Genomic DNA, 13,949 nt, shown 5'->3' with positions numbered 1-13,949 from the left:
AGATAACGCGGGCCGAGGTCCTCTTTTCATTGACTGACGGGGTGACTTTTATCTTGATGGCAGCTAGTTATCACAATCGTTAAACTGAGATGCTGGAGCGACATTTACAGTAAACTGATCTGACACGCGCTTGTTTCCCGGGCGACACGAAGACTGGCAGCTAATACCATCTCCTGTTATCCGTGTGAAGAGCGCTCCTCCACATTCCTGAGAAAGTGACAATTAGTTCCCAGGAACAACTCTGTCCATCCACCAATGGTCACGACATCCAACCCTCAGAACGACAGACTGGAGCTTATTTACAGGCCAGAGCTGTGAGTTTTAGGACCTCTGACATTTATGTGTGAAAATGAAATAGTATCCTCATTTTTCTATTCCCCGCTTCAGCGAGCATTTATCTACTCATTGGTTGTCTTTACTGCGCAATGATGTTTTAAAGAGTGCAGCATGCAGGGCCAAAAAGAATACTACAAAACAGCTACTTGCTACTTTGACAATTTAAGCTCACATGTTAAATCTGACTGCAGTTTCAGTACTACATATGTGCATATGTACATATATGTAGTAGCTGTAATCAGTGTCAGTTCAGACTCTAAATCAGTTGCATAGCATGGTTGTTGAGAGAGAATCCAAATGTGCGCGCGTGTGTGTATGAGTGTGAGTGTGTGTGTGTACGTGTGTGTGTGTGTGTGTGCGTGCGCTTGTGTAAACCTATTTCTAATGGGGAACTGTGAACATCTTTGGCTGGACATTTTCAGCTAGCAAAAACAAGAGCAAAAAGAGAGAAAAACAGGAATCGATGGCATTTGAATATGGTGACATAAGGCACAATGTAAAAAAGGATGTGCTCTCTGTAGTGTAACTACATGAAAATGAGATCTTTTCTACTGTTTCTCATTACACTAATATTTATTCACAGTTCAGGCTGAAGACCAATGGGGGGCGCCAAACCCATTCAGTCAGGGTGAGCCCTCCATTTCCAGTCTGAGGAGCAAAAAACATTTGTACAGATTTATCATGAACCTGAGAAAAGTCCCTCTGCTTGTATAGTCAACAGTGTCACGAAAGCACCAATTACTGCTTACTCATGCCTGCCTATGTCATGCCAACTTGACTGTAATGGTTTAGCTGAATCTGTTCACCTGAAAAGCCTTTAGATTTGAGCATTTTAGCAGTGGGTGGTTTCTGATTTTTTTTTTTTTTTTTTTTTTTTAACTGCGCTGTGCAATTAAAACTAAATAAAAACTGTTCTGGATGTATTACACATTCCTGTCAGACCATTAACACTGAAATTAACAAACACGGGGATTACCTAAGGGGAGACACGTGACCAACATCTAACGGACTGCGTTAAATGTTAAGTGTCGTTCAAAGCTAAAGTAAGCTATTTAGCGCACATGGATGTCAACACTGAGCGACAGGGAAATAAGGTCCAAAAACCAACACATCCGCATCTGACGTCTGCTTTTCCTTGAAATCCCACAAAAATGAATACACACTTGCGGTCTAATTAAATAACTCAGGCGGATCTGCATTCTTAATGTTGGGTCACGACACGGAACTTCTGCGCGTCAGCAACAGAGGGTTTAATTGCAGGTTATCATCGCACTACAGGCGAACGGAGAAACAAGAGGAGCCGCGGATTCCGTGGAACTCTTTGTACAAACCGGAGATCAAGAGGACAACACGGACAATACGCAGCAGCACGGCTCCGCGCTGCTGACTCTGAGCCGTTGCAGGACGTGAGATATAGACCCCGGAGCCTTTATTGCTCACTGCAGTGATGGCTTTAGTCGAGGTCATTTCAAGATACCAGAAGTATGACTAAGCAATTGAGATTTCACTTGGCAGTGCCCATAGGACATGGCGACACGCACACACACGTGCCTGCACATTCCACTGGCACATGTGATCATTCCTCTACCGTCCTCGTGCGTGCTAATGCAGAACAGAAAAGAACCTTGGATTAAACTTTCTTTGACATAACTCATTCGAAACGAATCCAAAAAGTTAATTACAATCCAATACACCATAAACCCTCTGTTAAAACCACCATGTGTAGGCAAACATACAAACACTGAGCGACCCTCGTGCAGAGATCGCCATCTAACCAAATCAGTCGCACGGAAACAACAGCATGGGCTTTCTAGAGGGGACACGACTCTCCAACACGACTATAATTGATGTGTATTCAGCCCGAGGAGAAAATAGTATTTGCCCCCATGAAAAGCCTGTCCCCAGTTCTCATTTGCAAATGAGTTCACACACACACACACATACACACACACACACATTAACAGAGAGAGACAGACGAGTTCCCCGCTTCCCTAAATTAAACCAAAACAATTTATAGATTTTTTTCAGGTTAATGTAAAGCAGCCTTCTATCCATTTGTGCATTCAACCCTTTACATTCTTAATTTTGTGTTTTTAGAAATGTATAAGTGGCAACTCTTTGTTATTCATACAAACTGTCAGTAGCTATTCTTGGGACTCATTAGAGAATGTACCACTTTAGGGAAAGGGGGGGGGGGGGCTCACGATGAGCTGATGTAAAATACAATGTATGATAATTAAGGATGATGAAACCCATGTGGCACAGCTGAGCAAGGCGAGAGTAACCCTTACAGTAATTCCCACTTTCTTTTTCATCATCATCACAAAAAAGTCTTCAGTTGAACAGATACCCTGCCATGCCACAGCCATTCATCTGTTCATATTTCCACCTCCTCAAACCTCAAGCCAAAGTGTCGGCAGAGGTGTCACGTGTCAAAAACAGCTGTCTTTTCATATATTTTCAGTTCTCTACATTCTCTCTACAGTCTGTCGCTACAAGCTCCGCTTAACGATTGTATCTCACAGTATGAAAACATTTTTTCTTTTTTGTTACGTTACCCAAAAACTGTGACAGCTAGAGACGGGACGACAGAGAGTTTTTCCTGACAGCTCTTTACTCATACTTATTAAACAGTTCAGAAGAGTGACTCTTTTGGAGCCTAGTTTCACCCTTTCTCTTATTTGGTGTTGTTCCTTCATCCTGCAGGTGAGACCTACCCAGTCTCAGGAACAGCATGTATGGGCAGATAGAGATGAATAGCCCAGCGCGTAATGAATCGGTCTGTCATTATCGGCAGAGAGCCACTGAGAGCTTCTGTCCCTCATAATTCACTCTATGATCAATACAGAAACTATTTAAGTAATTATCTCTCACAGACTGAAGTGCAGACATGAACTGCGGAGATGGATGCTGCGTTTTAGATTTCCTCATAAGTACGTCATAAAAACATCAACAACAACAACAACAACAACAACAACAATAACAGGCTGAATAAGTATGTCTAAAACCAGACCTATTTGCATGGAAAAAAATCAATGTTTAAAAGATAAGCTAAATGATGGTTTATGATATCAATTTAGTTTATTACATAAACGTAAGTACACACAGTCTCTCTCTCTCGCTCTCTCTCTTTCTCTCTCTCTGTCTCTCATTGAAAAGCATTATGGCCACAACTGTGTTGCACACACTGGCGTCCATTCAGAGATCCAAATTTACATGTATTAAAATGTTCAGATGGTTGCCAGCCTTGGTTTGCTTGTCTAACAGAGAAAGCCGACGCCTGGCCAATGAATCTCATTAAAATCTGAAGCAGCCAGGTAGGTTCCTCTCTGCACACTGAGGCGTGTGTTTAGAGAGCCATACTCACTCACATCAAGGCCTCACGGAGGCTGAACCCTTGTCCATTTTTTTTTTCCAGGCTAATTTGCAACAGCATTAAAGAGCTTCCAATGCCGAGATTTCTCATTGAACTGCAAATCTTTCCTTTTGATTAGCACGTTTCAAAGCGTCCACAAAGAGGATATTGCTTGTTGTAAATATTTACAGAGCACCTGGGCTTTGCTCTCTGAAACCGAATTTTACTCCAGAGACACCTCTCCCGGTGTGGGTCTGCCACTGTCTCCAGTTAAATTACTGCTCCATCTTCTCTAGCACAAAGCTACAAGGAAAGATTCATCCGTTCACCAGAGTTACAGGCTCACTCTCTTCTTGTATAAAAAGCAGAAAACACTAAACCCGGCCTACCCTCGTTTCAGTAAAGATGTCGTGACTGAATGTCTGAGGTGGCCACCCACATGTGGGTTTTTTTTTTCTCCCCCCGCCTAAAGTATGCAGTTTTCAGAGAACACACTAATAAATATTTATCTCAGAATCCAATATCTTTTAAATCTGAAAGGAAATAAAACATTGCAGTGTGCAATCAACTAATTACACAGAAAAGTCTTAGGACCAATTCAAAAGAATTGGAATATCAATTTTATTAAATTTTACTTGCTTCATTTTATTGTTTTCTCATTAATCACAGAAACTTCACAAACAGTTTGAACTACCTCTGAATCTATTTATTCCATTTAATCCATTTTTTTGCCACTTTATGAGGTATAGGCCTATCTACATTATAGATAAACTATGCAGGAGTTCAGTTTCAGACTGTAACCCATCTGTTACCATGGACAATTTGTCAGCCACCCTCTACCCTGTCCTACAATGATCAGTTTCTGACCAGAGGACCACTGATGGCTAGATATTATTTGGATGGCAGATCATTCTCAACACAGCGGTGACACTGACATGGTTGCGATGTGGTATTGGGCTGGTACATCAGTGCTGCAGGTGATTTTACACGTGTCAATGTCACTGCTGGGTTGAGATGTGGTCCACCACCCAAAAATATCCAGCCAACAGTGCTCCTGTGTTCAAGCTGACCACTTATGAGGGGCTACAGGACGACCAACACAAACTGCACATGGCAACAGTTCAGGCATAGTCTGTAACTGTACACCAATGAGGCAGGTGTTTCTAGCAAAGTGGTCAGTGAGTGTATACCTAACCACTAAGCTGAAAAAAAATGTTGTTATAAATCCCTTTTGAACTGCATTGTTTGAAAAATTAGGGTTCATCTTATCCCTAATTTAAAGGAGAGCAATAGATTTGTGTCTTTCAACCAATCCTATTGATCTCAGTTACCTTCACTGCTCTCTTTCCTCTGTTTTGGTAGCACATCAATGCCAGGATGAACCCTACCAGCAGAACGAGGTGTCTGTAATGCAAAAAGTCGAACCGAGATCAGTGTGAATACACAGAGGAAGGATTGTCACAAGGCAAGGTGAATTTCCTCAGTTGACAAAGAGAAGAAAAAAAAGAATTCAACAAAAAGTAAAGAGCCCCTTCCTACAGTGAAATATTTTAGAAAGAAGAGTCAGCAGACAGTTTGACACAAAAACGAATCTATGGCAGAAACACCTTGTTCTAAACCTGGCAAAAAAAAAACCCTGAGTCATTCTGGAACGAAGCCATCCTTTTTATGTGTAATGGCAGGAGACACAGCGATGGAGACAAAGCGACAAAAGTCATTCTCGTCTCCCTGCTTTTTTTTTTTTTTTTTTTTTTTTTACAAATGTCTTTGGAGCAGCCGTCATATTCTCCTTGGGGGGTTACTCCAGATTACTGTGCAATCTGTGAGACTCCTATTATACATTATGATCTGAGACACCTGGTTCCCTGAGGACTTTGACTGTTAAAGAGGTGAATGTACCCCAGTCGTTTATCACTGGAGATCTGAGAGGGATTAATGACCCAGTTAGCGGAGGATATCACCTCTCTGTGCTGTGGAACTGTCCTTAACAACTCTGCGTGATGTCTTATGCCTATAAAATTTGATTTAGAAATTATATCGGTCACTTTTCGCATTCGTTTCCCAGACATTGAGGGTCCAGGTTCTTTGTGCAGTAGGACCAGTGAGTGTGCTGGGATTAATAAAGCAGATTACGTTGGCCAAATGAAGCATAGCGAGGCTTAAACGCAGACCCTACATGCAGCTATTCAGAAAACTGTTTCCAGTATTTTCTTCCTGTTCTAGCTCCTTCGGTGGATTCAAAATATTGACGACACAGATCGAACAGATAATTCTGGTCTGAGATACTATTTCATCCTTAAAGTATCAAGTCTCGAAAAGGAAGAGGCGCAAAGTTCAAAGAGCAAAATGATGCAATTTTTTACAGCAGAAGCAAAAACGAGAGTAAAGTTATGAATGAAGATGAGTTTCAGGTTTGAGAGAATTGGGTAGCCTTTAACCAAGCTGCAAATATGTCAGGACACTGGAGATGTAAGGGACTGACATACCAACCCTCCAGAGGCAAACAACGAATCAGGTCAGACCATAAAGCACGGACATCCAAAACTCAAGAGTAAGTAACCCGCCCCACCCTCCACCCCCCAAAAAATCTTTCCATGTCAGTCTCTCTGCCATGAAGTCATAGCATCTGGACTTGAGTTTACCATTCATAACTTTTTGATATTTTTTGATAACTGAAAGGAAGATATTCTGCCAGTGTGGGTGCAGGCCTGAGAAGCATCATATTGAAGTTTATAGTGCCTTGCCAGCTCCCACTCACACTCAGGATATTACCCTTTAGTGATACCCACCCTAAAAGCCATATGATGGTTTCCCTGAACAAGAGCCAGCAATATCCGCATGTCAGCGAAAAAAAAAAGGGTTGGAAAACCTGCGCACTGAGAAAGCATGACAGACTGCACTGATGAAAAGCTCTTTCTCTTTTATGTACTGTAATCAAAATGCGATGAAAACAGAGCTCAGTGTACACTCGATACGTGGTCAGTAATTCGACACTTTACGTTACAAACCGTGGGTGTACTCATAGAGAGAAAGATGACAATGACAGTTCAGCTGCAACAGTGTCAAGAGCCATTTACACTGTCATATATTAAGTATTATATACACCTATTATCATCACTATTATTATTATTATTATTATTATTATTATTATTATTATTATTATCATTATTATTATCATTATTACTATTATTGTTGTTGTTGTCTCCCACACCTGCACCCACTCACATCATCAATGGATTACTCGTGGCAGGAACATTCCCCATACATTTTTAAGTGGGCTTGGGTTCATCCACTGCTCAAGAAACCAACAGTCTATCACATATAGAGAACCACAGACCATTTCTGACACAGAATAATCTGTTGGATCCCATGCAGTCTGGCTTTAAGATCAGTAATTCCACAGAGATTGCCCTGCTCACGGTTGTCAAGGGCAAGGGCAGCCTCCAAGTCGTCAGTCTTCATTCTACTAGACCTGTCTGTAAACTCTCACCATTAATCACCAGATCCCCCTGCCAACTCTCTCTGACCTTGGCAACATGGGGACGGCACTCAGATGGTTTGAGTGCTACATTTCAGGAAGATCCTACAGGGTTTTGTGGAGAGGTGCAGTATCCAAAACACACCTGGAAACAACTGGAGTGCCTCAGGGATTGGTGCTTGGACGTCTCCTCTTTTACTATACACCAACTCACTGGGCTCAGTTATCCAGCAGCACAGCTTGTCCTACCACTGCTAGAAGTGGTGGTGGATGACCAGCTGGCCCTCACTGATTATATCACAGTAACCACTTGATCCTGCAGATTCACCCTATTCAGCATCAGGAAAATCAGACCATATCTGTCAGAGTATGCAGCCCAAATCCTTGTCCAGGTGCTCGTAATCTCAAAACTGGACAACTGCAACTCTCTCAGGCATGTGCTACCAAACCCCTCCAAATGATTCAAAATGCTTCTGCACGTCCAGTCTTCAATCATACAAAGAAGACACACGTCAAACCTTCCTCATCTCCCTCCACTGGCTGCCTGTATCTGCCCGCATCACATTTAAGTTCCTGATGCTGGCTTTCAAATCAACCAGTGGAAGTGTGCCTCCATAGATCAGGTCACTCATTAGGACCTACGTTCCATCCCACCACCTCGCAGCAGAAAATCACAATCCGGACTCCTAACATGCACAGTTCCCCAATGGTAGAGTGAGTTGCCCACTTCCATCCATTCTGCTGAATCCCTCGCAATTCTCAAGAACCAACTAAAGACTCACCTTTTCCGTGAGACCCTTACCTCCACAGCGACACACGAACCAACCCCTCTACACTCCACCCCTACCCACTGTTTCGATGGCTCCAATATTCCTATGCATTACTCATCTCTCTATGATGTATACTTCAAGGCACTTCCTTATTAATTTGGTCAATCTATGCTGATATTGTTCTGTATGCACTTATTTTTATGATGTAGTTTTCCTTCTCTCTGTGGCTGGTACAAATTTGCACTTTTTTGTAATACTTTTCTGATTTTCTATATTAGGGGGCTATTGGCCCACCTGTAGTCCACTCTCTTATTTTTCCCTCCGCATTCTTGCATTTACATCTGGTCTAATATTGAACTTTGCTGTGCCATTTATTCAACAGATAGCTCCTTATAGCTATATGCTTGGTTTGTATTCTGCCTGTCTTGGCAGTGGCTTTGGATAGAAGCTTCTGCTAAATGAATAAATGTAAATGTCTCTGTTGTTTATGCTAATAGAACATCCTGAGTACATGGACGCTGTTTGTGGTCAGCTTCGACGTTTATTGATTTTATTGATGTTGGCAAAGACTTTCTTCCAACCGAGTGGTCAGCACTGCTCACGTGAGGTTTCACTTAATCGTTGTCAGTCTTTCTACAGAGCCACACTTGGCATGCTTTCCCTGCGTGACTTCAGTCCGTAATGCATCTGAACACGTGTGTGTTATGCTAGTCACCTCCTCCTCTCTACTGAATTTTTAAACCAGGCCAGCACAGAGAGGAAAAGATACTGAAGCTAGGTTATGATCCAGAAGAACTGTTCAAGCAGGAGAAAGGAGAAGACAGACAGCCAAAGAAAGAAAGAAAGAAAGAAAGAAAGAAAATTAATTATGGATTGGCTAATAGAGCCAAGTGGAGGTTTCTGTGCATGCATTTCCTCAGGAAGAGAGATAACAGACACAACATATACAGTTCACAGTACTCTCTGTTTAAAACACCCTTAATGCTCAGCTATGGCTTTTCTGAGTGTGTCTTGATGTTTTGACATCACCTGTGAGTAACCACTCTTATACGAATGAACAGCATTCTGGACTGTAGCTTTCAAAAAATAATGTGACATTTTTCAAATAAGACATTTGGACAGTGTAGCCCTGCAAGGGCTTATTACAATAGAGGACTCCCCCACCCCCTCCCCCACCTCCACCCCCAGTAGTGCTCATTCTTCAGTCTTTAAACAATTCATTACACATAGAGCCCCTGGTTATCCACACTGTCTGAAACACTTTATTTTCTGCTGGTATTATTCTAAGTGCCAAACATTTCTCCATTAAATGTGACTATTCAGTCCAAACAGTGTCTGACATGCAGTTTCCCATAAAATTTCCTTCCATTTTCAGGGGGAATGTAATTGAAATCTTGCCAAGCTGAGAGAGAGACATTACTGAATGGAGATTTTTTTTTTTCGCTTTAATTTCTGTAAAAGCACCTTTTCCTCCGAAAGCTGCTTGTGGTAGAGAGTAACTTATTTTGCAAAAAAAAAAAATCTCAGATTAGTTTGTGAAGAAAACTGACTGCACCAAATAAATCTGACTTTTTGCGCTCTTACCATTCCAGCTTCTAGGCACCAGCAGAGTTGTTAGTGCAACAGTTACTGGTGTCCCTGTTTCCTCAGAAAAGATCAACATAAGTCTTCTATTCAGTCTACAGTCTGAATTTTGAGTGGAACGATCTTGTGAACGCTGCAATAAATTCAAATTAGGACACATTAGCACTACTACTCGAAAAATCAGAACGATGGCAATTTAATAATCTATTTTTTCTTGTAGAAACCGGCAAAACTGATAATGGATGCTGAGAAAACACACATTGTGTTAACAGACCATTTTGTTTAAGTGCTAATGTAACATGATGAGTCTAGAAACTCAAATGAACTCTCAGTCCAGCAATCAGATGCTTGAGTGACGATTTGAATGTCAACTTCAGCCCGGACACAGGATTGATAAGGCCTTCTGTTCATGATTCAGCAACACTCACCTGCTAACAGCACCACAGCACATCCCAAACACTGAAAACACACAAACCTGAGAGTTGTCTCAACAACATGTCATTAACAAGAAGTCCAGGCCATTCACAAAAAGACGAAACATGCCACAATGGCTCAGCACACTTTAAACAATATATTTAGAGACTCGAAGGGCTGGAATGAGAGTTAGGTAATGACTGTGGTCTCTACTAATGGGTCTTGGAGATGACACACCAAAACCACATTCAAGTAAACAGGCACACAAGATATACAGTGGATTGATAGTGTAATAATGTCTGCAAATGACTGTTGCATAAAACTTAAGAGAACAGGGGTAGCTTTCATTGCATTTCCCTGTATCATAACTCCAAATAGACCATAATTATCAGACACTGTACCACAGTGCAGTCACACACTACTACAGCTTTATCATTTTACAGCTAAATTTCCAATATGTATAACATCTACGTGTTATTATTATGGAGTGCACATTTTGTCTGTGATTCTAGAGCCCAAATCGTTTCACCTTAAACTAATCAATGTGTCTTCTGCACCACACAATGCCAATGTCACAATGTCTTTACATCCCCACTGATGCAATGTCAACAAGCTACAAAAGGGACTCTAGAAGTCAGCAGTCAACAGTCAAACAGTGAACATGCTGGGCAGACACTGACTGCTTTATAATACACATCATTTTCAGATTATTGACTCTTGTGACAGGTAAGGTCATGCTGTGAACATGTCATTAACCGTACTGCTGCAGGAGATTAAGGCCAGAATATGTCAAAGTGATGTGATTGGGTTGAGGAGAGAAGCACATCTGATCAGGAGAAATCAAAGGGATGAGATAAAGGGACTGGGTGAGGCCAAAGGGAGCGGTCAAAGTAAGAAGCGAGGAAGTTATGTGGGGACGTTTACAGGATGTTGACAAGATCAGCTGAGATGAAAGGCTAGCAACGCTATAATTGCTGCACGCAAACGTGACTTATCGTGTGATGTCTAAAAAGATGTCACATGTTATTAAGAAACACGGCTACATAGAGGTAGCTTGATTAAATCTCAAAAATCAATTTCTTTCAATAATCTTGTATTCGTGCTGCTGTATATAATTATTATAACTAATTGGCTAAGCAGCCTAATCACATAGCTAGTTGGCTAGATACCAAATATTTGTTGCTCATATGGAGACACTTCAAATGAGATCCTTTCTTTCAGTACCTGGTCAAATTTCAGAATTTGATGGTTCATGGTTCATCTTTTGACTTTAATATAGATGTAAGAGGCATATTCATTTGAATTTGAAAGTGAAGTCTGAAACAAGATTTTATGATTAATTAAAATCACCCACCAACGAGATTAGTGAAGAGTTTGACAATATACCTAAGCTTCACATGGTTAATATATATAATATATACTTTTAGGCATTGATCAACTTAGTTTAGCTAAGGGCTCATGTTGTTTGCTCAGCTATCAAATTATTCAGCGTAAAGTTGCATAGCTGTATTTAGTAAAGTGGCTTTCAGCTAGCTGCGGTATAGCGAACTTACATAGCTAATAACTCAAATCAGGAAGTATGTGCAAGACTCAGGTGGCGTCTCGCTACAGCAGCGCCACATCTCGGCCGTAACTGTCTGAGTAAAACGGGTGCAAGACCCTTAACAGAGGAACTGTAATTTTCCCTAAAAAACAGCACTGTGATGTAACTGATGAATAACAAGTATTACAAAGAGTCCCAGCTCTGACAAAATGGCAAACACTACTGATGATGTGCAGCAGTGACAGAAATGGTGCAGCTATATATATATACATATATATATATATATATATATATATATATATATATATATATATATATATTATGTGTTTATATATATGTATTCCAGTTCCTGTCTCTAAAAAGTTATACATGTACGGGGTATACCCTTACACATAACAAAGTTGTTTTCACCTTATTTATCTACAGATCCTTTATATTACTTTTATCACACTGCCTTGGGGGCTGTCATGTATGCTCAGCTGGACAGTTTGTGTTCAGCACCTGACATACCTGCCTGGTGAGGCTGCACACACTTTGTGGGGCCAAATAAAACTGAATGGTTCATAGTCTGGAATGCAACCTTTAGAGGATGGTTTTTAAACATCACGTGATCTGACATATTTTCAAATAAGAGTGTAATCTGAATGCTCCTATAGTCTCTAATCACATCGAAGGACACTATCAATCATTTGAGCGTCTCGCTCCGGCCACTAAAAAAGACTTTGTGGCTCCTGTGGCTCCAGTCACCCGCCATAGCCTGGATATGGTTTTCAGAATAAGACATCTACATGCGCTGTGTCTTAGGCTATCCCGTGTCGTACTTAAACGCTTAAAATAGGCATAAAATCGGAGTAATGATGTGCGTGTAAACGTTATAATTGAAGATGTCTGTCTCATTGGAAACGTGTTAATGAGGAGAAAGCTCGCAGCTCGCCATGTGATGAACGCTTTGAATCCGCTGTCATGTGTCTTCCGTGGTGTAATGAGAATGTAATGTGGTCGTACGGGCAACAGGGAGCATAGAAAAAATTTGGGAAGAAACTTTAGGGGAATCATGTGCCTGGTTATGAGTTAAACTCGTAACCAACTGACAACCCACTGCCGGATTAACCAACCTTCACTTCAAGCAAACTGGCGCAGCCTCATCACTCTGTAACTGCATCCCAATATCACAGTGTCACGTAGTTTCGTGATAGTGTTTATAATTATGATGAAAATGTGTGGTTATTAGACATTGCGCTTACAGAGTCGCTGGCGTTTTTACGCAGCTGCTCCTCGTCGCTGCATGCGGACGAATCAACCACCAGTTTTTCGAAGCATGCCGAACCCAAGGACGAGCTCTTCTGATGGGACATAACCAGATGAGAAACTGTTAGCTTGGGGCTTCCGTGTCCTGATAGCTCCGGCTTGCTTGCCGATGCTCCATCGGTGGACGCTAGTGGTGAAACACCTTGCCCTTTGCCGCGACTCGGATCCTGGTTACTACCCAGGGATCTGTCGGCCTCGAGAGATGGTGGAGTTGAGCAACAGAGATTCGGCTGAGAGGACGAGAAGACGCGGTCCAAAACCTGTTTCTTTTTACGTTTGAACATCCACAGCCCAGTTTCCTTTTTGCCGTCACCGCTGCGTCGTTCGGTACCCAGTTTAGGACTTAAAAACGGTTTCGTTTTCTCTTGAAAATTCTTCCACATTCTTCTCTGATAGGACGAAGACTCCTCTTTAGCGGCATCATCTTTTGGTTTCTCCTCCATAGTTCCTGAACAGCAACCCGCCAGTCTGTTGCGCGAGTAGTGTTGAGAGACTGTCACAGTGGGCAGCGCGCACACGCACTCTGATCGATTCGCCAATCTAAGGAACAGTTCAAATCAAGGGGTGACCCGGCTCTGTAGATTGTCCTTACAACCGAATCTGATGAGTTAATTAAATTTGAGTCCTTCACGATTGTACAGGGGCAATTATTTTGCAGAAGATAGACTGATTTAGCTTATTCTTTATCCACGGAACTGTTCTCAGACTCACATTTACTCAAAAGTGAAACGTGTTTGTGAGTTACTGATTCAAATTAGGATAGCGCCATCGTGTCCTAATCTTAACGGTAATAAAACATTACTTTGACCATAACCAACTGTTACCAGTTACCACTGTTACCAGTGTCCTGTTGTGTCCAGCGCTACAATCTGAGTATGGAAAACGGAAGATAGTGAAGAAAGTGCTCATTAAAAATAATCATGCCCTGTTCACTGAGTGTCCAGGAGTATTAATGACCAAGTGAAAGCAAGGGAATTATTATTAATCTTCACCGATAGGGGCGTGGTACGCCTCCTCCTGGAGAGTCTTTCAACCGTGCAGCGACAGGACGAGCTATAATGTGTCTTATCAGACCAGAGAGGTTGACTGTGTGCCAATGCATTCGCATTCATTCTGAATCAATCTACACATGTAATAACACAGATACACAGAACAGTTTAT

The 13,949-nt window shown here is 41.6% G+C and overlaps 1 protein-coding gene across 1 annotated transcript in view; it reads right to left on the bottom strand.

The window, feature by feature from the left end:
• Nucleotides 1-13,231, bottom strand: part of mctp1a (multiple C2 domains, transmembrane 1a) — a 137,037-nt gene extending 123,806 nt beyond the window's left edge. The window contains exon 1 of the mRNA XM_030780967.1: nucleotides 12,725-13,231. Coding sequence (XP_030636827.1) covers nucleotides 12,725-13,231 — 507 coding nt within the window. The remainder of the gene's footprint in view (nucleotides 1-12,724) is intronic.
• Between the last annotated feature and the right edge of the window lie 718 nt (nucleotides 13,232-13,949).

Source organism: Chanos chanos, chromosome 1 (assembly GCF_902362185.1).
Source record: "Chanos chanos chromosome 1, fChaCha1.1, whole genome shotgun sequence".
NCBI lineage: Eukaryota > Metazoa > Chordata > Actinopteri > Gonorynchiformes > Chanidae > Chanos > Chanos chanos.
Note: the sequence above shows the minus strand (reverse complement) of the source record. Positions and strands in the feature narration are given on the sequence as shown.